The sequence below is a fragment of the Amia ocellicauda genome, chromosome 1, assembly GCF_036373705.1.
Source record: "Amia ocellicauda isolate fAmiCal2 chromosome 1, fAmiCal2.hap1, whole genome shotgun sequence".
Classification (NCBI taxonomy): Eukaryota; Metazoa; Chordata; class Actinopteri; order Amiiformes; family Amiidae; genus Amia; species Amia ocellicauda.
This window is the reverse complement of record NC_089850.1, coordinates 8,368,153-8,393,352: the sequence shown is the minus strand read 5'-3', so window position 1 is coordinate 8,393,352 and position 25,200 is coordinate 8,368,153. Positions and strand designations below refer to the sequence as shown.

The 25,200-nt window shown below is 36.8% G+C and overlaps 1 protein-coding gene across 6 annotated transcripts in view; it reads right to left on the bottom strand.

The window, feature by feature from the left end:
* Window positions 1–1,223: 1,223 nt before the first annotated feature.
* The window catches only part of acp1 (acid phosphatase 1), a 50,593-nt gene continuing 26,616 nt past the window's right edge, over window positions 1,224–25,200 (bottom strand). For all 6 annotated transcript variants that reach the window (XM_066713494.1, XM_066713408.1, XM_066713575.1 and 3 more), the window contains exons 4-6: window positions 12,358–12,419; window positions 10,869–10,974; window positions 1,224–1,580 (exon numbers count right to left, since the gene is read on the bottom strand). In XM_066713494.1, the coding sequence (XP_066569591.1) occupies window positions 1,503–1,580; window positions 10,869–10,974; window positions 12,358–12,419 (246 nt within the window). In that variant the 3' untranslated portion in view covers window positions 1,224–1,502. The remainder of the gene's footprint in view (window positions 1,581–10,868; window positions 10,975–12,357; window positions 12,420–25,200) is intronic.

Here is a 25,200-nt window from a genome sequence, read left to right as displayed (position 1 = left end):
CCTTAGTAGTCGTTTCTTTGTCCCAGACTGTTTAGGACTTGTGTGCATTGCATTAGACAACACTCATTTAGATTTTAACATCACTAGCTTGTGGTCTGCCTGAGAAACATGAGCCCAGATTAGGGCAACACACACTTTAATGTCACAGTTTAAAGACTGATGAGGACAAGATAAACAATGATGGTGTTGAATGTGTATAGAATAGCACTAAAGTGCAAATGAGTTTAAGGTAAAGTGGAAAATATCATCTGTACTACTATATAATATACCAAATCAATACAAGGAACAACATTAATGGTAAAAAACTGAAAGTGAATATATTAAGCTTAGCAACTTGATTTTTGAAACAATTGACTTATTACATATTTTATAATCTATTTTACTAATTAATTGTTCACTTTTTTTTCTTACTCATGCTTTTATAAATATCAGTTTAATGGGTGTTAGTCTGGTATAAAGGACAAATCTTACAAAACAATATTACTGTGCATCGATTGGTTCAATTAGCGTTGTGCTGTGGGTCTTCAGTTCAGCAGTGGAGCAGAGCGGCTGTGTTGCTACACTGTCTTGAGCACAAAGGCTCAGCACTTGTTGCACCAAGAGATTTTTAGAATAATCCTTATTAGCCTTTTTGAGAAAGTTAAAAGGAACAGTTAAGGAACTTCAAAAGCTGGGATGACCCCAAGTAAGACATAAATAGAGTGAAGGTAAACAGAATTAATTTTGGTCCAGCTCGACTGAGGGAATGATCACCTGGTCAAGGGGACAGGCCATCAGAACCTCACTACCAGCAGTCAAGCAGCTGTCTTTGGGGTGGAGACTAGTTATAAAGAAAACATCTCAGGAAAGGTTGTGTGGTACCTGCTTCTTATAGTTGGGTACACAGGAAATAAGTAGCACAACCCCAACCTAGCACTCCTGAACAAGGAAAAACCACTACAGTTTTGTTAAAACCACCAAGGGCATTATTATAAATGGAAGAAAATTGGGACAGCTTTACTACAATGTGGTAGTGTACAGGAATTCTGAAGCGACAAGGCCCTCACTTACTCACCTGTTTCAAAGGACATTCAAATATTTATAATCTTACAAATAAGTTTATATTAGACCGTGACTTCTTTGCACACACGGTTGTTAAAAAGCTTGAATAAATCTGGATGTAGATCCTGGTAATTGATTATTATGGTACTCTATCACAAGAACAGGTGCACAGTACAAGGTAGTGGTGTCAGTGATTTATTTATTTATTTTAATGGTTTAATGAAAAAACTATTTTAAATCAGCAATTTCTTAAAATAACAGTGCTTAAATAAGACACCTGTTACAGATTATTAAACACACAAGACCTTACAACATTGTATAGAACTTGTGCACTGTATGCATCGAAGCATTGTTTCTCTTTCTGTTTCAGGTGATTATAATACAGGATCACACTGTGGTTTTACTGACAGCATTTTTTAATTATTATTTTGTTATCTGAATCTGACAAAACTATGATGGTATTAAGAATAGTTGTCCAAAAATGCTTTGCAGCATCTAACGCATTGTTCGTAAACAGTTTCAAAGTCCTCGTCGCTCCCCTAAAATGAAAAGAACATCACATCTTGTTTAGGAAGAAAAGAAAAACAAAATTTGTAGAAAAGGCAAACAATGCACTTCATACATTTAACAGTGTCCACAACCTTACAATGTGACAAAATTAGGATATATTTAAATGAACCAATAAATAATGACAAACCTACATGTTCATCAACATAGTATAATAATAATAAAAAAGGCCTGGATTAAACAAAATGGCACCTGATGGCAACTGTGTGTTTGCCAGTGGATAATTGCTTCTATCCAATGGGATGAGGTCATCGGGATTTTGGTTTGTAAGTAGTAAGCAGGTGCATTTATAGGGAATCATTTTTTTTTCCTTCTTCATCTATCAAGAAAACTGTTTATTACATCATTCTAAAAGGTCTTTAAGTATATGGTCCAGTTGAGTTTATTTGCACAACACTTTAGCAAGGGAAAGCACAGTTCAGGTGTAGGCAGAAATTCTGCTATGGTCATACATTTCAATGTATTATCTGCTGCTCCATAGTAATGTTGTTATAATTCTAGCCACTAAGTCCTAACCCGCTAAGTGAGTTAGTATTACTAACCTGTGTCTTTCATCCTGACAAGTCTCTGAACAGTGTTTCCTTAACATACTGTTCAAATTCCAGTTTATGCATTAACATTAATGTCTCACAAAATGTTTTATCAGATCATCACACCACACTCAGTGCAACTGAACAAAACACTATAATTAATTACTGTAAGGTCTGTTAAAGAAAGCATTAAATGGCCATAAATCAATGAAATAACTAAATTCTCAGTTTAAATGAGCTTGACTGACAGTTTTGCTTAGTACATAGACCTCGATGTTGTTTGGTGAGGTGAGGCTATTTTACTCCTCATGGTCTTGAAGAGTTTCACCTTTTTATGACAGGTCTTAAATCAGTTGTATGAAAGGTACACTGTAAACAATTGCTGTAAGTTTGCCTGTATATTATAGTAAAATACTGTGTGACGTTTTTACAGTTCCTTACTGTAAATTGCCTACATTTATAGAACATGTATTCTCTGGTAAAACAGCAAGCATTTTGCCACCACGTTAACATTTGTATCACAGAAATCCAGTAGTTTTCCATGTATAGCTAATGGGTTGTGTCAAAACTCCACAAAATATTTTATAAAAAGGATTACTGGGCTGTTGACCGGCATTTTAGCAATTTTACAGTGATTAGAGGATATTTGAACACTTTAAAGCCAGATCTTTGTTGCACCTGTGGGAACTGTTCAGACTTGTGTACAATTATGTTTAATTTTCAGCTTGGGTGTTGTTATGGGACTGAGATGTTTTGTAACCACCACTACCAGAGGAAGTATGGAAGTAGACCTACATGTATTATGATGAGGGCACGGCGTTCTATGTGATGTGTTTTCTAAGGCTGCACTTCATTCCACCCCGTGCAAGGCAGCCATGTAATTTGCTTAGTTAAACTACTTATTGATTAATAATCTCACAATCCCTTTAATCATCTCCATTAGTCTTTCTAATAAGGCCCAATGGTAAAATGAATAAGCAGCAGCAGTTACGGACATTTATTTAAGGGGAAAACATCCCTTTATTACTAAAACGTCTTATTCAATATTGTTTGTTAGAATGTGTCAATAATATAAGGAATATATATAAGGTTTACTATTAGGAACACAATTTGTCAACAAAAGACAACCAGCACTGAGTTCCGGTACTATTTAAATAAAATACAGAATTCATAACATCAATGCTGTAAGATACACATTACAAAGATAATTATAACAAACACAAACAGGACACAGGACATTTCATTTTCCTATTACAATTTAAACATTGTCAGTTGGTTAAACCTGTCTTTTGTCAGAATGTTAGTTAGTGCAAAAACTTTGGCCATGAGATGAAACTTCTTTCAGTATCAATAGAATTGGCAGCAACTGACAAACATCTTTTAGTCTTTTATGTTAAATGGGGAAATCATTATTCAGCTAATAATGCAAACTAATACTAAACTTTGTACTTTCTAAATCATTTCAAGATGTTCGGTGAAATATGTATTTCCTTTTCCACCAAGTATGTGGGAAGGGATGTGTTTACAAAGATATTTAGCAGCAGAATACCGAGCGCTCCATCCTGTTATGTACAGCTTAGGCGGCAACTTAATGGGTAAAGTAATTCCGTATTATGTTTTATTTATGTATTTTTATTTTTATAACCACGAGTTGTTGATACATTAACAGTAATGATGGATTACTGGGTGGGGGGGGGGGGAGAACGAGAGTGGGGTGGGGGTCGAGCGAGAGCAAGAGCACTTGGGTTGTAATATAGCTTTTGTGTGTTTTTATTTTCATTCATTCAAGCATTTATTTATTTATTTTAGCTGAGGGATACCCAGAAACATTATGTTTAAGGTATGGGCAGATGGATTTAATTTCCCAGAAGAACCTCCAGGATTTAAAATGCACTGTTTAAAACACCACGTTAATGTTTCCAACATTTTCATAACAATGCACTAGCAGCATTGTCGTTGATAAGGCTGTTGCTAGGAATGACATTCCACTGACTTAACATTCTGCGCAACTGCACAGATTTCTAAAAATAACTTCTGTTGAGAGTATGACTTCACTGTCAACGTGTGAGTGAAGGTCGCTTTGACATATCAGAAGCTATAAAATTATAACTTTTATTGGTGGTTGTTTACACTCAATTGATAACGGTGGCAGGCCAGTATGAAGTGGCATGAGAGGTAGTGTTTTTTTTTTTTTTTTTTAAATGTACAGGTAGCATATGATGGCTGAAAGATGCTAAAAATATTTTTTCATACATTCCCATGATGTGTGTTTCTCGAAGCCTCTTGTTATACAAACATTGTGCTATTTCAATGCATTTAAAATATACATATATACTATTTGTTAAAATTGCCTCTGTTGTAATTTAGTTTTCCCCCTGAATTCCGCATTCCGAATTTGTTCTCCGCAAAGCAAATTTAATAGGGCCCTAATTGAATGCCTTGATCAAGTAACTGACATTATCAGAGAAAAATGTGTTTAAACTTTTTACAACGCCCCGTGCTCATGTGTCTCATGAGTAGAGTGCAGATTAAATGTATCGGCTTTCAGTTTGGAGGTATTTGGTAGTCCTTGGAGAACAAACAAAATGCACCGTAACTACAGGTTACTGCGGGATATCTTTAGCAATTGTAGGTGGATTGGGGTGGATATTCCCTGTTCAGTTGACCTGCTGCATTTGCTCCTGCATTTATTACACATTTGTTCAAAAATGCACAGTGAGATTATAATTTATTTTTAATAATATTAGCACAGACAAATGCCTCTGTCAAAATGTAAACATCTTGTCAGCATTCATAACTTTCTGCTTAAGTTTTTAATGGAAGAGGTAATTTAATAGTGGACAATTTAAACCTTTTGTTCATATGTTTTTCTGGTTCCTGAATGTGAGTCTTTTGAGGTTTCTGTTAACAGATCAATTTATTAAATTACCATTTATACTCAGAATTCATTTTTTCCTTTTAATTCTGACTAGTCAAAGCAATATTTGTATACTTATTTGTTGTGAATTAAACTACAATAACTGGGGAGGCTGCAGGGACATCTAGGGCACAGCAGTTGAATTACAATTGACAAAAAAAAATCCCATAAAATGAAGTGTCATGTACTGAACAAAAATATAAACGTAACATGTTTTGGTCCCATGTTTTATTAACTGAGATTAATGATACTAGAAACATACACAAATACTATAGCCAATGCATGCAGTCCTTCATAGTCCATGCCTACCTCTCCTTAATAAAATGAAAACTACAACATGTATATTAGAGCCTATACCAACTAAATTGCTAAAATAATCTCTTCCATTAATTTTTCACCTTATACACCATACTATTAACTACTCTTTATCCTCAGGATCTGTTCCGGTGCCAACCCTAATTCACTTAAACACTACCAACCTATTCCCGTCCTTTCTAACCTAAGCTTCCGTTCCGGCCACTGTACTAAAATGGCCCTGTTAAATGTATTAAACAATGTGTTTCAGTCCTCCAACTTCGAGCATGACAGTTATTTTACTAGACTTAAGTGCGGCTTTTGACACAATTGACCACCAAATCTTGATACACCTCTTAGAAAACGATGTCGGTCTATCTCACAATGTTTTGTTCTGGTTTAAATAATATATATTAAACAGACTCCAATACTGAATGAATGAAATGCTTCATGAAAACTACTAAAATTTAACTAAGGTTAAGCATGGAGTATTACAGGGATCAGTTCTCAGACTTAAATTTTTTCATCGTATACGCTCGCTTTAGGTGATATCATTCAACGGCAATGTTAACTTTCACAGCTACGCAGACGACACACAATTATATTTGTCAGTAAATCCTAACAATACAATAGACTTAGATACACTAATCTTTTGTCTGTCCAGGATTAAAACTTGGATGACAAGTAATTTTCTTATGCTTAATTCTGATAAGACAGAAGTCCTAGTATGAGGGGACAAGAATCTAACTTCATCATAGACTGACAATACTGAGTAATGATAACTTTAATTTCACCCCTAAAGAGATGGCATGGAACAATCCCTATTATGCTTCCACTTCATTTGTATTTACAGTTGTAATTGTAACAGTTTTCGAGAATACTACTAGCAGATCACTTTGTTTTCTATTACTGCTGAGCCTTTGTAATGAAGTCGCCAATTAAACTTGAGTGAAAGCAGTAAGATAATGCCCTGCACGATTCAGTCACAGTTGTCTAAACTACTGATCCAAGAAATATGGTAACACATGGCCTTAAAGTTACAGTTTGTTTGATTGTGTCTTATTTTTAAAAACCCATTACTAGACTATGGAGATTAATCACTTTTTTTGCAGGGCAAAGGGAAGTAATGTAGTGGATAGTATAATGAGTAATATAACATGCTAGATTTTAAATGAACTGATATGTAATACTAATATTTTCTCAAGATACGAATATCGACTAATATATTACTTTTTATCAGTAATGACTCTACAAATTTACACTGTACATTTCTAGGAATTTTTAGGAAAATAGTTCTGCTAACAATAAATGTTAATGTGAAATGAGCTACAATTAGATTAAAAAGCAATACAGTGAGGAAGATCAGAAGATCAGAAATGGCAGTGTAAAAGCACCTATTGATCATAAGCACACAGCTACACTAGAATGACTTTATTCAAGAAAGTGTCCTGAATTGGCCTAGTCAAAGCCTGGACTTGAATCCGACTGAAAATATGTGGCAAGACTTGAAGTTTTCTTTCCATCAATGATCCCCATCCAGCTTGATAGAGCTTGAACATTTTTGCCAAGAATGGTGAATATTGCACAATCCATATGTGCAAACCCTGTAGACTACACAGCTGTAATTACTGCCAAAAGTGGTTCCACCAAGTATTGACTCAGGGGGTGACTACTTCTCTAAACAATACTTTTTTCCCCCCATTAACTGTTGTTTCACAATAACAAATATACAAATATCCTGCCTCTTTAAACTGTTAAGGAGTTGTGTAAATCAAAGAAAAGAAGAAATCACATTTAAATGAATCAAAACTTCTGGTTGGAACACATTTGAAAATGTCAAAGAGGGGTGAGTATTTTGTGTAGTCACTGTACTATAAAAATGACAGAAATTTAGTGCTGCTACCAGTAGGTTATGGTATATTTTACAGATTTGTTTTGCAGTGTAACTATAAAACCTACAGGAACCCTGCCCTTGAGGACTGGAATTGCCAGGTGTATAGTATAAACATTGAATTCCTGCTTTCTTATTGCAATGTATATCCAAAACAGGAGCTTATGAAAACACACCACAACACAAAACTAGAAATATTTCGGCACTCCTGCTTTTGGATGTTTCCCAGTATATTATTTGCATAAGGATTTGACGTAAGTAAACATGTGCCTCCAAAGCAACCTGATAAAAATCCCTCTCTTTCAAATCAAGAGTATATCCTTACAAAACATAATTCCAAAGAATTGACGGGTGACTCTCAGGTGAATATTTAAATACTGGAAAATAGAATAAAATATCTTAAAAGAAATACCTAAAACACATCAACACAGATCATATTTTAGAGTTGGTTCGTATTTTTTCGTATTGTGATTTCATGCTAATTAAATGAAATGAAGTTATTAAAAATAAAAATATATAAATCCTGTTAAACTTGCACCACCAGCATTTAAATGTCCCCAAATGTGACTGGTAAATGAAGCATTTTTAAATACTAGTAATTGTGCCCCTTATAACCCTGATCACAGTCAGCTTCTCATAACATTTCTACTGACTACATTCTGCACAGCCCTAAATGTGTGTAAACGGGATTCGTCATGCACTTTTCATCAACAGCATCAGTTCATCACCAATGTGCACATTCAGTTAAAAATTACACACAGACTTTTAGACCAACATTTGTAGTTAGAACATACATATTCAATTCAGTAAATAAAAATGGAGGGTAATTTGAGTCAAAATAAATACATTTCCTTTTTTATTAATCTATGTATTTATTTATATCGTGTATATATATATATATATATATTTTTTTTTTTTTTGTATAAAAGGAAATAGAGTATTTAACAAATTAACAAATACTGAAACGACCCCACACAGGTCCCCTTCGGTTAAAGGAAGAATATTGGTGTGTAATTCAAAAAGATGTCCCAAAGAGCAGTTTATTCACACAATAGAACATCATTCATAAGTATGTCAGATAAAAGGAGCAGACAATTACACTGAAAACCGTTTAACACCAGAACCACAGTAGTTGCTTTTTGTGGAGGTTGCAGCTTTTGTGCAGCTTGTGAAAGAGTTATAATTGTGTTGATTCCTAAAACAAGTGATTTTCAACACATCATTCATATATAGCTATTATTATTATGCATTTTATTAGGAGATTAGCACCTGATATGGCTCTAGTCTGTCTGTCCTCTTCGGCTCAGCAAGTTTCTAACTTTCCTGTGGAATTCAATCTTGATCTCGTTGGAAACCCAGGTCTCTGGATCAATGCTTGATCAGTCACCTGTTTGATCATGAATGTGAATTGTTTTATATTAAGTGTAGGGCACTGTAGTGTTTGAAAAATCGAGTTTTTTGCATTGATACGCAGCTGCAATAGACGGAGCCATTTCAAAGGGCTTTCGTTGCATATTGTTTTCATTTCAGTTTTATGCTATTTTATAACTGTTTATTGATGTTTTATAAGCCTGCCTACATATACACAGTTTACACAGTTTATTGCGAAAAGTAAATTTTATTGATGAAAAGACGTAGACCGTGTGGAAACTATTTGGTAATGTAAACCCCATTTCAGCATATTTGACCCTGTTCACATTTGAGATTTAGGCCGGCCCAGGGCCGCCTTAACTCAAATGTGAATGGGGTGAAAGATTTAAGGCAGCCCTGGGCCCGGGTCAAAACTAGTCCCGCTTATTGACCCTGCCGAAAGGCGGCCTAAATGTGAATATGAACTCACTGGGCCCTGGGCCGGTGGAAAGCGTCAGTGCGTGGTGCAACTCAAGCCACGCCCCCAGAGACATGCGTGTCTGAGTCAAAGAAGACGCGGAATAAACACAGGCACCGAAACAGCTTACACTACTGCACAGGACAAACAATATTGTCTCTATATTGTTTGAATGTCATATCAACCTATAGCCTTAAATGTACTGATACATTTCACTAGCTCACATCTTTATATACACCGATCAGCTATAACATTATGACCACCTGCCTAATATTGTGTAGGTCCCCCTTTTGCCGCCAAAACAGCCCTGACCCGTCGAGGCATGGACTCCACTAGACCTCTGAAGGTGTGCTGTGGTATCTGGCACCAAGACGTTAGCAGCAGATCCTTTAAGTCCTGTAAGTTGCGAGGTGGGGCCTCCATGGATCGGACTTGTTTGTCCAGCACATCCAACAGATGCTCGATTGGATTGAGATCTGGGGAATTTGGAGGCCAAGTCAACACCTTGAACTCGTGATTCATCAGACCAGGCCACCTTCTTCCATTGCTCCGTGGTCCAGTTCTGATGCTCACGTGCGCATTGTAGGCGCTTTCGGCAGTGGACAGGGGTCAGCATGGACACCCTGACTGGTCTGTGTCTACGCAGCCCCATACGCAACAAACTGCGATGCACTGTGTGTTCTGACACCTTTCTATCAGAACCAGCATTCACTTTTTCAGCAATTTGAGCTACAGTAGCTCGTCTGTTGGATCGGACCACACGGGCCAGCCTTCGCTCCCCACGTACACCAATGAGCCTTGGCTGCCCATGACCCTGTCGCCAGTTCATCGCTTTTCCTTCCTTGGACCACTTTTTATAGGTACTGACCACTGCAGACCGGGAACACCCCACAAGAGCTGCAGTTTTGGAGATGCTCTGACCCAGTCGTCTAGGCATCACATCTGGCCCTTGTCAAAGTCGCTCAGATCCTTACGCTTGCCCATTTTTCCTGCATCTAACACATCAACTTTGAGGACATGTTCACTTGCTGCCTAATATATCCCACCCACTGACAAGTGGCATGATAACAAGATTATCAGTGTTATTCACTTCACCTGTCAGTGGTCATTATGTTATGGCTGATCGGTGTATATATCTCAATATTAATAAGTTGTGATTATAAATGCATCGCATACACCTGTAAACAGACCTAATGTCATGCGTAACTGGTTTGTTTGAGCAGATGTGTTTAATTCCCGACATGCACTTCGTGTAGGCCTCCTTTTCGCACGCATACTTAGGAGTCCTAAAACCGCAAATGGGAACGGGGTCTCTAAAAAAAGTAGTACTAAATTTGAGGCGGCCCAGGGCAGGCCTAATAAGTGTGAACAGGGTCTATGCTGCTCTGCACTCAAACATATTTGAAATGCTTATAGATGAGATTTCTGGTAATGTAGAATAAATCTGTTCTAAGAGCACAGCAATTGAAAAGTACTTATGGATATGGATTTCCCATTGGGTTTTGTTACACTTGTGTACACGTGATGAACGAGCACTGAACTCGGGTATCGGATTTGTAATAAACATCACTCTTGAATGAAAATAAAGATATTTCACTAAACCAAAATTAGATTTTGGATGTAGCGGAAACCAGTCCAAATGTCAACAGATGCCAATTTGAGTAAATCATTTCAGGCCAGCCCCCTAACCTGCCCACTCAGATGTAAACACTTGACTCTGATGTCAGTGTATCTTTACTTATCTAAAGAAAAAGGCAACCACCTCAACAGAACAAATATAAAAGTTAGACCATAACTTACATAATAGGGATCTTTAATGATCAGCTGCTTCTCAGGGTCATAGGTCCCAAGGAGTTCAATTTTAGCTTTGCAGTTTTTCACCTGATTGGCTTTCCTGTTGAGATCCCTGCATTGTGGAAAACAGAGGGTTTACAGATGTATTAATTCAACCATTAAAAGGATCCTGAGACAGGATTTAAAGGATGCCTTTAAACTGAAATCCATTAATACGGCCAAGATCAGGCAGCTCCCCCCAAGCCTCCCCACTGTTGACGATACACTACCTCAGATTCAAACTATTTAATTGTCAGTTTATACTTAAATCTATTTGAATATGAGACTATGTATATCTTGTATATATCTAAGTACAATGAGCCTGCTACTGAAATATTTTACAACAACACATCAGCATGTAATGTGTATGTACAATCAGATTATACCCAGTGCATTTCAAACAATAAAAATAGTAATTGCATGGATGAAAATTGTTGTGTATTGCCAAACTGGTCCAGAAGGTATCCCTTATTCTCCTTGTTTTAGTTACAACTGAGCTCCGATTGCTTAATTGAATCCTTAATAGGCATGGGCATGAGTATTTTAATATTCTAATGGATATTAGTATTCAATAACTTGTGAGAGTAGAGATAAGTTATTGGTGTGATATTATCCTAAGGGTTGTGACATTTGAAATAAAATAATTCTGCATGGCTGTCCCCTGAGAATGTGGATATGCAATTTTTCTTGAATAAGGCAGTTTAGGGCATTTGTGCATATTAATTTTTTATTGATACTTTCTTTCAATGTAGCCTCGGCTATTTATTTTTGCACAGGGAATCTGTGTCATTGCACATGATATAGGAGCTCAGTTCCGAAGATGCAGTTGTTTTCAAGTTAAAAATAATTTCCCTGTGTGACACTTAATGCATTTTCTATGAGTATTTAAAATGTCTATTAGCCGGCTTTTGAGAGTCAGCGTCCATCTGCTTCCACCAATTGTGCTATGCTAACGAAACTATAAATTCAAATTTCTTCAAACTGGACTCACAGAATTAAAAGTTTTGATGGTTAAAGTATGGTGAGTAAGCAATCAGGCTAAAATGGAGGCAGGGGGTACTCTTGGGATCATACTTAAAAACAAACCATACAACAATCTTATCATTAAACATGAACCAATTCTGAAAGAACACAGTGTTTATTCTACAATGGAAGAGCCCAAAAAGGAATTTAAACAGTACCTAATCCTTTCAAATTGATACATTCACAAACTCATTCAGCATAAAGTATAATAAGCACAACTTATTCATGTGATTACATGTCTCTCATTAGATATACAAGTGCTCTCACCCTGTGACACAGCAATAAAGAATTTGTCACTGAAAGATGCAATAAAATAGTTTAACTGAAGCCAAGAACACTGTGGGTACAATTTAAATAAATACATTGAACACATTTGTGATTATCTTCCCACAGTGCAATGACATGTGAACGAAATAAATAAACATACACATACCTTAAATTGCTTTCATCCATGCAGAGAATGTGATCAAAAGTTGCAAAATCTTCCTTTGTAACCTTAAGAAGGTGAAAGAAAAAATACTTTGGGTCTCAAGCATAGTACAGGAAATGTAAACTGGATTATCTGGTTATGTAGTTCGTTTACAGTTTAAATGTATAAACATTTACAAAACAACCCTGGAAAAAATAAATAATCAGAAAACCATTTTATACAAATAAACAATAAAATAATGTCAAACAAGTATATGGGCACTTAAGCCAGTAGTTTATTCAGCGGCACGTTCCTCTGTTTCATATCTAATCTGTTTGTAACATAAATTCCTATAAAGGTTCTAACATAAGGGACCACCCGACTGCCTGGGGCAGGTGCCAAGTTCTGTCAGGCAGGCTTCTTCGCTATATTACATGCCCAGTGCGGCAAGTGATCATTTTACCTATATTGACCAATACTTTCCATTAAATAGTAAACATAAAAATAAAAAATAAAGTTTCCTACCGATGTGTCATCGTGGCTGATTTGTTTATATATATTAGAAACCAGACACATGGCCTACGATGTAGTGGTAAATGTATTCATTTCCTATGACCATTTTTTTGGAACTTCAGTCCTTGGCAAGTTTCCGAATTAACTACTGGTCCATTCGTGGCCAATACAAAAGACGTCAAGCATGAGATACAAGCTGATGCGAAAGGATCAACTGAGATACCGACATGCATTTTTAACACATTTGGTTTTACCAAAGATAAAGAAAAAGATCAAAGCTGCAAATTATGAGAAGCATTTAACATGAAAGAAACCGTGAAAGGGTTTATGCCAGCATTTCGAGAACATAATTTTTTCATCTCGGGACCTAAATGCTATCATTTTAGCGGCAACGGATCTGTGTGAGTGGAGCAGGATTAGGAATGCTGGCTTATGACACGTCACATCCTTGAGTGTTGAGTAGTGAGGTGACTAGCATAACCAATCAGAATAGGGGTGTGTTTTCATGTTTTGACCACAACACAACCAGGTTAAGCCACCTTTGACCAAGAACTTGACTGATACAAAAAGGGACCAGGGGCCAGTTGCATAAAACTATATTAGAGTGGCCTAAACCATTAGACTGGTCTTAATTTGACAGACTAGTCTAAGCAAGTTAGTTGCATAAAAATTAAGACTGACTAAGACTTAGTACAGTTAGCACCCCACCCCCCAGGCTAACTTGGAACTTAAGTCTGTCTTTCAATTGAAGCTGCTGGCCTGAGTCTAAAGTGACAGTCACTGATGCCGACAGGCAGGTTTACTCCCGCTGGCTCACACACCCCGCTGTCACACACAGCGATCCCCACAAAGATAGAGACTGCTCCCCACACTCTGCAATAACCAACTCTATAATTTACTTGCACTTCTTTCATTTTGAAACTTTAAATTTAGATTATGGACTGATTAGAAAATGTGTGGTGTATTTAGCACTTTTGTTTTGTTATTGTATGGACAAGGGTGTCTGGCAAGGGAATAAATATGAATAATAACAATAATAATAATAATGATAATAATAAACTCTGCACTAAGTTTAGTACGCGTATGTTTCCTCTTAAATTAGCACATTATTTAATCGTTTCTCCCGTCTTATACAGACTGCACAGTGCACAACAAAAGCTTGACGATAACTTTTTTCATTTCATCCCACGGCTTGCTTGCATTGTTTGCATGCGTTAGTGAAAGTTTCTGAAAATGGCAACCAACTTATACATTTCTCTGCATTATATTTCAATAACTAGCATAGATTTTCAGTTAACTGGGATCATCACAATTAGAGAAACGTACGCCATTTCAATTTTTTTTCTTCGGGTCTTAAAATTCCCAGACTGCAATGCACGATTGACTAAGTAAGACCAGTCTTAGAAGAGTCTAAGGAAAGACTGTTTTATGCAATGGTCTTAACTGAGTGTTTATCGTTAGTAGGAATTATACTAAGACAGGGGCTGTGTCCCAAATCCCACACTTGCTCCCTCGTCCCCTTCCCTTGCGGGACGGAAGTACTACGGTGAACACCTTAAGGGGTGTCCCAATCCCTTAGGGAGCGAGTGAAGGAGCCTAATCGAGCTGTTTATCCTTCAAATGCTCCCTTCAGCAGAGTGTACAAAAGAGCGCACTGATGCAGAAGTGTTTAGCGCTGAAGTCCCAGAACTCGAGACAAGTCAGTTGGGAAAATATGGCAGCGGCGGGTGCATATAAATGCAATGTAATGCTAGCTAGACAGTTGTAGAAATTGTTAAATTATGTATCAAAGAAATTATAATACATAAAAAATATAAAATTAAAGTTATTATATAAAGTTATTAATGGTCATGTTTTAAATATATGATTAGAAAGTTCAGCTAAAAAAGTTTCGGCACCTATCAATTAATTACTGAAGAAGTATTTTATAAAACTAGGAGGTGATATTAATGAACAATGTATTTAAATTATTATTATTATTATTATTATTATTTTAATTAAATACAAAGACAGATGACAAGACTGCGTAGGTTCCTTTTCGGTCAAAGGCAAAGGCGCTGAATGCTGATGCTGAAGTGTGTCCCACTGAGTGCTTATAGCTTCACCCTGCACCCTCCTCACTCAAGTGCACACTCTGTGACGTCAGCACAACATCACGCAAAGTGTATACTTGTCGAAGGGTGTAGGGAGCAAGTGTGCAATTTGGGACGCAGCCAGAGACTTAGTCTATGTTTATGCAGCTGGCCCCAGGTCATTAAAAATGGCAGAGGTTGATAATAATGTAGTCGCAGCAATTCTGAGTGTTATTGATTAATAAAATAACACACACACACATATATATATATATATATATATATATACACACACACACACACACGGACTATACACCACCTGGAGTAAATAAGGACACCTGATAAATATACACCGATCAGCCATAACATTATGACCACCTGCCTAATATTGTGTAGGTCCCCCTTTTGCCGCCAAAACAGCCCTGACCCGTCGAGGCATGGACTCCACTAGACCTCTGAAGGTGTGCTGTGGTATCTGGCACCAAGACGTTAGCAGCAGATCCTTCAAGTCCTGTAAGGTGGGGCCTCCATGGATCGGACTTGTTTGTCCAGCACATCCCACAGATGCTCGATTGGATTGAGATCTGGGGAATTTGGAGGCCAAATCAACACCTTGAACTCGTTGTTGTGTTCCTCAAACCATTCCTGAACCATTTTTGCTTTGTGGCAGTGCGCATTATCCTGATGAAAGTGGCCAATGCCATCAGGGAATACCGTTTCCATGAAAGGGTGTACATGGTCGAAACTGGCACACTCAGACTTTTGGTATAGATATACACACAATGTAATGTCATGCTTTTTTTCTCATTTATTTTAGTTGATATAAGATTGCTGCAGTATCTGTCAAGACCACACACAATGCCTCTCGTTACGCGACCATGAACCGTTAGTCGAGCCTCATATTGGGTTCACTGGTTCAAATGATCTTTGATCGCTGGGTCCTGTGACCACACCGCAAAAACACACAACCATACAAGCTGATGACCAGGTCATAGCATGACAATGCACCCCAGATTGATATCAAGAATTATCTGGTATTTTTGATATCAACAATTGTATTTTGGATATCAGAAATTGAATTCTTGATATCAAAAATGCATACTAATTCATGGCGTAACAGGAATTGCTGATATCAGCAATTATGGATTAAATGCCACAAAAGCTTGCCATACAATAAATAATAAATACAGCAGATCTGGGTGTCCCTCTAAAACATTCAGTCCATACGTCCATAAACGCCATGACTGAAATGTACACACTTTAATTAATTTATAAATTGCTATATTGTAGCTGCTGTAACTGATTAAATCATGAAATGTGTGTATTTTGTTTCATTTCAACTGTAACTTGCCCTGGTTAAGGTTAAGGTTATTAAAAATAATTTGGCAAAAAGTGTTGTTTGCAGTTACAAATCTGTAGTAAGAGTAATAAGTCAAGGGAGTCAAGTTGTGCCATTTAAAATAAATATCTACTAGCATATATCTTGATGATAATTACAATATTAATACTAAATATCAAATATATTTTTTTATTGTTGAACATGGAAAAGGTTTCTTACGGTGACATAATGCTTGTCTGAATATAATGTTCTCTATACACGCTTAGCTCTTCCTAATATTTCTTAATAGAAACATGTATTTACTCAGGCATATGCTATATTGATGGTTAAATAATTAAATTAAATCCCTGATAACATACTAAAAATTAGACCCCTTCTATCAATTCCAACTTCCAAACCTGGTAGTTCAAAATTCAAATTATCAAAATTATGACTTAATTCAGGTCAAGGTGATGAGCAAAGGGAGAAGAGTAAAATAAATACATTTTTTAAGGAACAATATATTGAAAAACAAAAACAGCCTAGAGTTATAGCCAAATCTATCTAGTTATTTCCTCCAATTACTAGATTAGTGAAAGCAAGTGGTTTGGCAATAGAATGTGATTTTGTAGGAATGTGTCAATTATTCTGTGGTCAGGAGCCATTATTTGTAGTACTTTAAATTGTTATTTTACATTTCTGCATGTTAAAAGAATTCATAATTCATAATTATATATATACGATTACAGTAAACATATATACAACATTTTGTGAATTTAAATATCTCTTAAGTATGCATTTAAGTCAGCCACCTGCACAACTAGAAATGAATGTCAGTCCCGAGCCATCACTGAATTTATAAAATATATTTTGAATTGCTATCTTTATCTACTGCACACTGCAGTGGTTTGAAGATACATGTAATATAAGTAGAGCTACTATGACACACTGTCGGTTTTGTGAATTCTAGGAATTATGGATCCATCCTGAAATCAGTTAAATTTCTTTCCAGGATATTATTAATATTGGTTTCAAACTCTAATATTACTGGAAATACTGTAAATCTTGGTATACATATGCCATATGTGAGAAACTGATGGGAAATGTTTCAGAGAGCATTCTCCAAATGTAGAACAGTTGTGGAAAATACAGGTGAGAAATAAATGATATATTTATTACAAACAAATGGAAATATTTTAGGGAGACATTCATCCAACAGTAATAAATGATAACGATGTATATGCTAGATATAGATATAGATATGCAATGTGCCTTGCAAAAGTATTCACCCCCCTGCAAAGTTTCCAATTTGTCACCCTCAGAGTTTGCAATCATGACATTTTCAGACAGCTAAAACTTGCTGATATTATTGTAAACATGTTAGATTTTCAAAGCAAATAAAAAAAAAATCTCAATTGCTTAAGTATTCAACCCCTTTGGAACACAAAATCAGTTTGACAACATTAAATCAGGTCAGGTGCAAAATATTAGTTTGAAAGGTTACATAATTGTAAGTGTCACAATCACAATTAGAGAAAATTCACCCGTTTCTGTACATTTCCTCAGTTAAATACTGAATTTCAAGCCACAGATCACATAGTATAAACCAAGCATGAAGACCAAGGAGTTTTCTAGACAAGTCAGGGGAAAAAGTGCTAGAGAAACACAGATCAGGAGATTGTTACAAGAAAATGTAAAAGTCACTGAACACGGTGAAGACCACCATAAATAAGGTGAATATGCATTATACCACCCAGTCACTGCGCAGATCAAGCTGCCTTACAAAGTGAGCAGCCTGGTAAGCAGGAAACTGGTTAGGGATACCACTATGAAGTCAACAGTGACTTTGAAAGATATGCAAAGTTGAATGTCTGAGATAGGAGTCAGTTATCATACATCAACAACATCCCAGTCCCTACACAGCTGGCCTTTGTGGGCAAATGGAAAGAAAGGAGACAGTAATGCAACAAAGTATGTAAATGACATTGCAAACAGACATGTGGCAGAAGATTTTGTGATCAGATGAGACAAATTGAACCATTTTGTCTAAGGTTTTTGTCTAAAGGGACTCCTGAGCAAAAGGTTGTGGGTTCAACCCTTGGTGGGAGACACTGCTGTTCTATGTCCTTGAGTGGCCCAGTCAAAGTCCAAACTTGAATCCAATAGAAAATGTATGGTCAAGATTGCATTAATCAATGATCCACAATAAACTCAGACCTGGAGACTCAGACATACAGCTTTTATAAATGTCAATGAAGATGTACCATGTAGAAATGGCTAACCAGACTTTTAACATAATTATTATTAATAAACACACTTTATTAGAGAAGCGTTAATTGACCGATTACAGAAATGTTGTCCTGTCGCTGTTGATTTTAAATATTGCAAAACATTTGATCACTAACCTCTACAATTTAGGCACAAAGTTAATAAGCTTTCTTTTAGTTCATTGCAATTGAGTTGCTATGGTTATTTGACTTTTCTTTCTTTCTATTTTAAGCAAAATGAAAAAAAAGTTTGTCACTTAAAACTAAACTATTAACATCCCTAGCAGAAACCAATTCAAAAAGACTGACCGCAGTATGGCTCCCAAAGATGCTTCCACCAAGTTCTGACCTACTGGGCTGAATACATGTTCAATCAGTAAATTTAAATTCACATATTTTCTTTGCAGGTTTTGATGACATTGAGTCACCTTAAGATATATGTTTTATGATAAAGAGTTTTGAATAAAAACAATTTAAACTAAATTGGTTTACATAATTTGTAATTCATCAAAATTTACTTTTGCATATATATAGTAAATGAATGAATGAATAAGGACAGTTTTCATGATAGAATAAAACATTTACGCCATTTTAAATTATAATTTTAAACATTAAGTGGGATCAGTGAGCTTAATTATTTTTCATTCAGCTACCATATTGTGTGCTATTTTTACAAACAACTTCTTACATACTTAATGTAGTTATAAACTGCATGAACATTATACAATTTCCTTAGCATCTTCCAAAAATCTTTAAATTTTGATTATGATTATTTATTAAATTAACCATTTACAAGGAAGGACCATTAGTAAACTACCATCTTCTGGCAGGCATACCACTTCAAACTATGTCAAACACCAGTGTCTTAAAACAGTCACGCACTAGTGAGCTTCTCATAGAAAGAAGGATTTATATGGATGTAAACTGGATCGAAGACAATAATCTGAGTAAAAATGTATTTACTCATAAACTGTGTGGGTACTAAAAGATACAAATTAGTTTTAATGAGATCAAAGAATGTCATGATGAATTTGGTTAATTTAAGTAAACACTTGCCTTGAACTGACTTGAAAAAAACTTTTATAATCCCTTAAAAAATATTTCACTTCTGCAAAATAGCAGAATTGACAGGTCATCTGTCCAGTGATGTTTTTCAAGAGACCTTCAACACATTACTGAAGTCACAATTTTAGAAGTATGATTCAAACCTGACTCCGATAATAAAGGGCTTAAGCGGTCATTTGCATAAGTGAAATAAATAAAACTAGAAAAAATAAATACCCTGACTTAATAGATCAATCCTGTTATAAGGTATAATTGCAAGTTGTTTTACAATGAGCTAGTCGCACACAAACTTTGAGGAATGAGGGAAAAAAAAAAAAATGTTGGGCCTATTCCAAAGATGACATTCTTCTTTACCACAAAAATGTAGATGGGAGAAAGATGGGTAGATCGGGGGAATATTTCCAGAAGACATTAAAAAAAGGAAATGCAAATAATGTTTATAGTATGTGCTACTATTATAAACATATCTACACTTCACTGTCAAGTGTTCGGGAGGTTTTATCTAAATGTGTGCACTGCAGTTTTTAAGGACAGTCACTCAAGAACATTTTAAAAGTTAAAGTGCAAAATATCAAGTGTTTCTGACAAGCAGACTTTTCTAAAAAGTACATGTGTATTCATTGTAACAAGAATGTAAAACAATAAAATTAACACTGGTGCACAGAAATAGGATCCAGCCCATGAGTTTGAAAGAACATGATTCATATTCAGTGTGTGACAATTTCATATTTGTCCTAGTTGAGGAAAAAATCTGATAAATGTGTTGATTAAATTGAATTAATGCCTCCACGTGCCGTATGATCCTGAGGCCAGGGAATGAAAAGGAAAGCTTCTTCTTTTATTTGTGAAATGCAGAACCTTATGAGCTCTTTCTATGCTAGGAGACTCAATATTAGTGCAGATAACCTGGGGGGTAATATTTATATTCTGTGCTTAGAAAAGGTGGGGAATTTTAACTACCTGATATAGACAGATATTTCTAGGCAAACTACATCATAACAACTAATTCAGGAGATCAATTTTGAATGTCATTGGGTCTATTCAAATACTAGGATGTAGACTTGACCTGTAATTGGTCAAATATGAGACAGGTGCTCCTTTATTGGGGGTATTATTGTAAAGCATTATAAGCAAGAGCATTATTGTTACAGAGTTTTTTAATGCATGGTTACCTGATGAGGATATTTGAAGAAGTTCCATTATTACATTTGGTTTATTTATGCAAGGGAGAGGGAAGGTTTCTTCAGAACTTGCATCTCCACATTCATTCTAATTATTAAATTAAACACTGTGAACTTGGACAAATTCCAAACCCACAATACTGTTCAGTGTCAATAAAATGATTGCACAGCAACTTACAATCTTTAATAACAATTAAAAGAAAATCAGTTAATCCTGCAATATCTTTGACTTATAATGAAAATAACAAAAACAAAAATGCAAGTGTTAATTAATTGTTTTAAATCTCATGATTCACAAATTAAACACAATTCATGTTTAATTGTTGGATTGTTGAGGTCTGCCAGAGAGTGTATACAGTGAGGGAAAAAAGTATTTGATCCTCTGCTGATTTTGAACGTTTGCCCACTGACAAAGAAATGATCAGTCTATAATTATAATGGTAGGTGTATTTTAACAGTGAGAGACAGAATAACAACCAAAAAATCCAGAAAAACGCATTTCAAAAAAGTTATAAATTGATTTGCATGTTAATGAGGGAAATAAGTATTTGATCCCCTATCAATCAGCAAGATTTCTGGCTCCCAGGTGTCTTTTATACAGGTAACGAGCTGAGATTAGGAGCACTCTCTTAAAGGGAGCGCTCCTAATCTCAGCTCGTTACCTGTATAAAAGACACCTGTCCACAGAAGCAATCAATCAATCAGATTCCAAACTCTCCACCATGGCCAAGACCAAAGAGCTGTCCAAGGATGTCAGGGACAAGATTGTAGACCTACACAAGGCTGGAATGGGCTACAAGACCATCGCCAAGCAGCTTGGTGAGAAGGTGACAACAGTTGGTGCGATTATTCGCAAATGGAAGAAACACAAAATAACTGTCAGTCTCCCTCGGTCTGGGGCTCCATGCAAGATCTCACCTCGTGGAGTTTCAATGATCATGAGAACGGTGAGGAATCAGCCCAGAACTACACGGGAGGATCTTGTTAATGATCTCAAGGCAGCTGGGACCATAGTCACCAAGAAAACAATTGGTAACACACTACGCTGTGAAGGACTGAAATCCTGCAGCGCCCGCAAGGTCCCCCTGCTCAAGAAAGCACATGTACAGGCCCGTCTGAAGTTTGCCAATGAACATCTGAATGATTCAGAGGAGAACTGGGTGAAAGTGTGGTCAGATGAGACCAAAATAAAGCTCTTTCGCATCAACTCAACTCGCCGTGTTTGGAGGAGGAGGAATGACCCCAAGAACACCATCCCCACCGTCAAACATGGAGGTGGAAACATTATGCTTTGGGGGTGTTTTTCTGCTAAGGGGACAGGACAACTGCACCGCATCAAAGGGACGATGGACGGGGCCATGTACCGTCAAATCTTGGGTGAGAACCTCCTTCCCTCAGCCAGGGCATTGAAAATGGGTCATGGATGGGTATTCCAGCATGACAATGACCCAAAACACACAGCCAAGGCAACAAAGGAGTGGCTCAAGAAGAAGCACATTAAGGTCCTGGAGTGGCCTAGCCAGTCTCCAGACCTTAATCCCATAGAAAATCTGTGGAGGGAGCTGAAGGTTCGAGTTGCCAAACGTCAGCCTCGAAACCTTAATGACTTGGAGAGGATCTGCAAAGAGAAGTGGGACAAAATCCCTCCTGAGATGTGTGCAAACCTGGTGGCCAACTACAAGAAACGTCTGACCTCTGTGATTGCCAACAAGGGTTTTGCCACCAAGTGCTAAGTCGAAGGGGTCAAATACTTATTTCACTCAGTAACATGCAAATCAATTTATAACTTTTTTGAAATGCATTTTTCTGGATTTTTTTGTTGTTATTCTGTCTCTCACGGTTAAAATACACCTACCATTAAAATTATAGACTGATCATTTATTTGTCAGTGGGCAAACGTACAAAATCAGCAGGGGATCAAATACTTTTTTCCCCTCAGTGCACCCACTGACAAATATTGAAAGGACAACAATGAACATTATTAAAAAAAAAAAAAAAGAAATTTCTGTAGCACGTAACTGTCGAAAGACTTAATTCTTAAAACTTCATTCTCATCATTACTGGATATCAGCTCCATTCACTTCCTCTTCATTATACAGGATCATAATTTACCTATATATATATATATATATATATATATATATATATATATATATACACATACATATACACTCACCTAAAGGATTATTAGGAACACCATACTAATACTGTGTTTGACCCCCTTTCGCCTTCAGAACTGCCTTAATTCTACGTGGCATTGATTCAACAAGGTGCTGAAAGCATTCTTTAGAAATGTTGGCCCATATTGATAGGATAGCATCTTGCAGTTGATGGAGATTTGTGGGATGCACATCCAGGGCACGAAGCTCCTGTTCCACCACATCCCAAAGATGCTCTATTGGGTTGAGATCTGGTGACTGTGGGGGCCAGTTTAGTACCTTGAACTCATTGTCATGTTCAAGAAACCAATTTGAAATGATTCGACCTTTGTGACATGGTGCATTATCCTGCTGGAAGTAGCCATCAGAGGATGGGTACATGGTGGTCATAAAGGGATGGACATGGTCAGAAACAATGCTCAGGTAGGCCGTGGCATTTCAACGATGCCCAATTGGCACTAAGGGGCCTAAAGTGTGCCAAGAAAACATCCCCCACACCATTACACCACCACCACCAGCCTGCACAGTGGTAACAAGGCATGATGGATCCATGTTCTCATTCTGTTTACGCCAAATTCTGACTCTACCATCTGAATGTCTCAACAGAAATCGAGACTCATCAGACCAGGCAACATTTTTCCAGTCTTCAACTGTCCAATTTTGGTGAGCTTGTGCAAATTGGAGCCTCTTTTTCCTATTTGTAGTGGAGATGAGTGGTACCCGGTGGGGTCTTCTGCTGTTGTAGCCCATCCGCCTCAAGGTTGTATGTGTTGTGGCTTCACAAATGCTTTGCTGCATACCTCGGTTGTAACGAGTGGTTATTTCAGGCAAAGTTGTTCTTCTATCAGCTTGAATCAGTCGGCCCATTCTCCTCTGACCTCTAGCATCAACAAGGCATTTTCGCCCACAGGACTGCCGCATACTGGATGTTTTTCCCTTTTCACACCATTCTTTGTAAACCCTAGAAATGGTTGTGCGTGAAAATCCCAGTAACTGAGCAGATTGTGAAATACTCAGACCGGCCCGTCTGGCACCAACAACCATGCCATGCTCAAAATTGCTTAAATCACCTTTCTTTCCCATTCAGACATTCAGTTTGGAGTTCAGGAGATTGTCTTGACCAGGACCACACCCCTAAATGCATTGAAGCAACTGCCATGTGATTGGTTGGTTAGATAATTGCATTAATGAGAAATTTAACAGGTGTTCCTAATAATCCTTTAGGTGAGTGTATATATATATATATATATATATATAGATAATGCGTTTGATTTAATGTTCACTGTATAAGCTTTTAAAGGGCTTCAAGTTATACATCTTTCAGTAGACATGCAAAGACTTTTTGTTAGATGTTTTTCATATTTGGGTTGGGCAATTGGCAGCTACTGTAGGGGATGCTTTGTAAATCCCAGACGGGAGCCTTGAGTGCTCCTTTACTCATTTGCAGGTTAGCAAGAGGTGTGCCACTGCATTCTGTAAGCTGTGGTTTGTAGGATGTCACACTGAAAAACCGCCCTGCTTTTTTGTTTGCAATTTATGTTCAGTGATTCATTTACTTGTGAGCTACACCTGGCTTTTTTTCTCGCATTCTTTAACTATGACAAGCCTGTTCTTCAAACACTTCTAAGAATTAAGTGACAACATTTTGATACATTGGGTAAAAGAGGGGTATGCCTGGATACAAGGCTGCCTATTACAAGGTAGAAAATTAGTGCTATGGCCCAGTTTACTTTAAATTTACTTGCAATAAGTTAAGCAGTGCAGGCACAAAATAACTAGATGCATGTTAAACAGCTGTTAAGGAGTGAAGAAAAAAAGACCCTCTTAATCGCAGTTTGAAATATGATAATCTATATTTTATATAACAATGTTTATGATTGAAAGATTGTGAGTGACATTATCCAGAAACGGAGGGTCGAGGTTATATTTTGTGGCACAGTGCCGGGAAGTGGCCAAAAATGGCCGCCCTGAAGGGCGCTACGTTCTCCTGAAGCTTGAAGTGATTAATCAGTGGGGAGAGACAGCTGACATGCAGGGCTGCCATGATTGGCCTGGCTCCTGCAAAAGACAGAAAGCCAAGCACATATTTGTTGGAGAACGACACGGTGAGGAAGTTGAAGAGTTGGAAATTACTTTCTTGGCTTATGGATTGTGATTGTATCAAAATGTTGTCACTTAATTCTTAGAAGTGTTTGATGCATGTTAATTAATATTAATTAATATAAAGGGACCCGATAAGGCTCAAGAGGAACTAGGGTTTTATTTTAGGTCTGTTTAGTTTTAATCACCAGT